Below are 3,053 nucleotides of genomic sequence, written 5' to 3'. Positions count from 1 at the left end.
GATTTTCATTAAAAATTTTCCTTGCCAGTGCAATAGGAAACTTATAGAGAACGATGTGGAAAATATACAAACTGACTCAGTTAGGGTGTGAGAGGTGAAACACTTGAGCTACTCATTGGAAAACAGGTCGGTTTATGTGCGATATAAGACTATTTTTGCATCCATACAGAACCAGTGAAGATGCATTTGTTTCAATAAAATTGCTTTTCACTTACATTGATAAGTTCACATCTTTTTTGACATAGGTTTGAAAAACCCCCAAACTCAGTGGTAATTAATTTGAAAGAGCGTCATCCTAGAACATGATAAAAAGACAAATTCGAAAAACGTATTGATTTAATAACGAGATAAACAAATGAGTTATTGGATGGGTTGATGAACTATGAGTGTGTGAAATAACTTAAAGGCAAATATTCCAACCACAGCTCGACGTTGAAGTTCTATGTAAACTTTGGTACGCATGTTGTATGGTATTTCTGTAGAACGTGGCGTATGTTTGTTTCGGTTCGTTTGTATTTGTAGCATATTGTCTTATGGTGAATAGTAGACTTGTCATTGTTAGTTTTTTTGTTTTTAGATGTTCGTCGGTGGGCAGAGCGTGTAAGCCAGGGAAAAGAGTAGGTGGCCACTTTCGCAACCGAACAATACAATGCTTATTTAGAGCTTTGCTATAGACACATTTTTTGGAACTGGCGATCGCGACTTTAAATTGGCAATAGCCACTTTAAACTGGATATTTACCACTTCTAATTCAAAGTGGTGATCGGCAGTTCAAAGTTGCACAAGGTTTGTTGCCAAGGAAACTTGCCCTACTTTCTCAACCAATCAAATTAAATACTTAAAGTTATTGCATGTGACTTGATCATCGTTGTTTTTCCGCGCTTCTGACCCGTAAAATTTATCACTTTACTTTTGGTTCTCATTTGTTTTCGTTTGATATTTTCATCGGTGCTTATTACCTTATCTATTTTTCTTTTGAAGCTTTGTCGAAAAGTTTTTTTTGTAACACTTGTGGCGTCAAGTTGAGTCAAGTTGAGCAGAGAAACAATTATTAAGGCTAAAAATTTAATTTAAAATTTTCATTTAAATCGTTTCCAAAGAGGTAAAAAAAGGGGCCCGGCTTTGAATATATTTTTGTTTTATCTTTTAATAAGAGAATTTTACACTTACCGCAATGATGATATTTGCATCGTCTGACAGTAAAGATGAAAATCCAGAGATGTAGTTAATCTACAAAGAAGTAGAGAAGATGCAATTTTCAGGAAGCACTGTCTGCCATGAAACCCTTACAGTCAAATGGACTGACTTTGGATCTATCGACTCTGATATCAGCATACCTCATTCTCTGCTGTCGTATTTACCGCGGATGGACCACATGCAATTGCGAGAGGTTCTGAAGACTGAAGACAGCTGAAGAACGGATGGTATTGAAAATTGTCAACGCCAAGCCTCACATCCGGGCATTTTTGGAGAAGCTGCTTATACAGAAATAAAAGATTTGTTTCGTTAAAATTGAAATACCTGACTTAAAAAATGAAGTGCACTATTTCCTCTACAGTGTTTGCCAAAAATATTAATTTAGAAATACTTTAAAAAGAGTTGTTTAAACTTGTTGTGCAAATTACATTGGGTCCTTCTAGTTCATCGCAAAAGTTTGTGATCCGCAAACCTCAATGATCTAATTTTTTATTTTGGTTTCAGTTAATTTTGGTTCGTTCATAACGTTTATTTTAAATTTTGTTGAGTACACACCTCAGGGTGTCAGTTACAGCTTGAAAAATTTGAAAATATTGATCTGTAAATTTCTTGTAGTTCCTCTTGAACCGGAATCTTGGTGATTTTTGCGTCAAATTTACCGAAGCAATTCTATGATTCCCCCGTGCATGTTAAATGCCAATGTTTTTAATCAAACTTAATTTTGCAGTGGGGCAGAAGGAGATCAATTGTCAGAGGTTATGTATGATAGTTTTGAGAAAATCGGTATCATTTAAAACAAAAGAGGACATCCTCACTTGTCTTAGAAGAAAGTTATTTACTTAAATCGAATAACTTTGGATTTCGTTGGCTGACCTTGAAAAGGCAATCTCTGGTCTCTCTCCCAAGCCAATTGGGGATATCAGGCGTTGTGTATACGATGTTTTCGAAAAGTTGTCTCTTGTCTTTACCATAAAATGGTAGCTGATAAGCAGAAAAATGAAAATATTTAATTTATCACTCAACGTCTTTCTAAACTATTGAAATGGGCTGATGATTTATATCAGAGTGGAAGTTTAATTGTCTTCCAAATCTCTCGGTGGTAAAATATTTCCAAACTCTTTGATTGTCCCTTTGATGTAATTTGTTCTGTGACCTTTGGGATATCTGAAGACTAAAACAGATCCCCTTTTCGGGTGGAGTCTCCCCTTACCACGTTTGCCATAGGCGGGTGTCCTATTCCCACGGGACGAAAGGTAATGGCAATTAATGATTACTTCATTGTCAAAAGTTTGATTCATAAGCATTTGTGTCCTTCCGAAGGGCGAGTTATTGTGTACAAATGTAAACATATTTGCAATTTGTGAGTTGTTGCAATATTATTTGTACAAACCTTGCCGGTCAGCATCAGGAATAAAGTCACGCCAAAGGACCACCAGTCCACAGAGTAAGTATAAGACTCTCCCATGATCATCTGTAACAGATTAAGTGGAGTTTATTGGCATTGCAAAAAGTGTATTAACAAATTCAACTGCGTGAGCTTGGTTGAAACATCAGTGTATTAACAAGGGCGCGGTCAGGATCGTGTAGTAGGGGGGTCTTTCTACTTTATTTGTTGTCCGAAACTGAGGGCGGAGAGGCATAAAAAATGTTTTTTATCGTAATTTTTCAGATTCTCATGACAAGCAGAGAGGTTACCCACCCCTTTATTGTCGAGAAAATTGTTGGGTCTCGTTTGACAATGCCTTGATTTAAGATTGACCATAGCGGAAGATTATAGGAATACATTTTACCCTCAGAGAAGGAGGAGAAGAAAGAAGAACTTTCTTAAAAACCTATAGAGAAGATAAATAATTAGT

General features: G+C 36.2%; 1 protein-coding gene across 1 annotated transcript; it reads right to left on the bottom strand.

Annotated features, from left to right (window-relative positions):
- Positions 1–241: 241 nt before the first annotated feature.
- Positions 242–2,708, bottom strand: LOC136282713 (protein kinase C delta type-like). The gene is made up of 5 exons (XM_066170442.1): positions 2,588–2,708; positions 2,071–2,178; positions 1,338–1,475; positions 1,171–1,230; positions 242–295 (listed from the first exon to the last, which is right to left on the bottom strand). Exons 1-5 carry the CDS (start codon positions 2,666–2,668, stop codon positions 275–277), a joined length of 408 nt encoding a protein of 135 aa, XP_066026539.1. The 5' UTR covers positions 2,669–2,708; the 3' UTR covers positions 242–274.
- Positions 2,709–3,053: the final 345 nt, after the last annotated feature.

Source organism: Pocillopora verrucosa, chromosome 7 (genome assembly GCF_036669915.1).
Source record: "Pocillopora verrucosa isolate sample1 chromosome 7, ASM3666991v2, whole genome shotgun sequence".
NCBI classification, from domain to species: domain Eukaryota; kingdom Metazoa; phylum Cnidaria; class Anthozoa; order Scleractinia; family Pocilloporidae; genus Pocillopora; species Pocillopora verrucosa.
The sequence above is the reverse complement of the archived record's forward strand: the minus strand, read 5'-3'. Positions and strand labels throughout refer to the sequence as shown.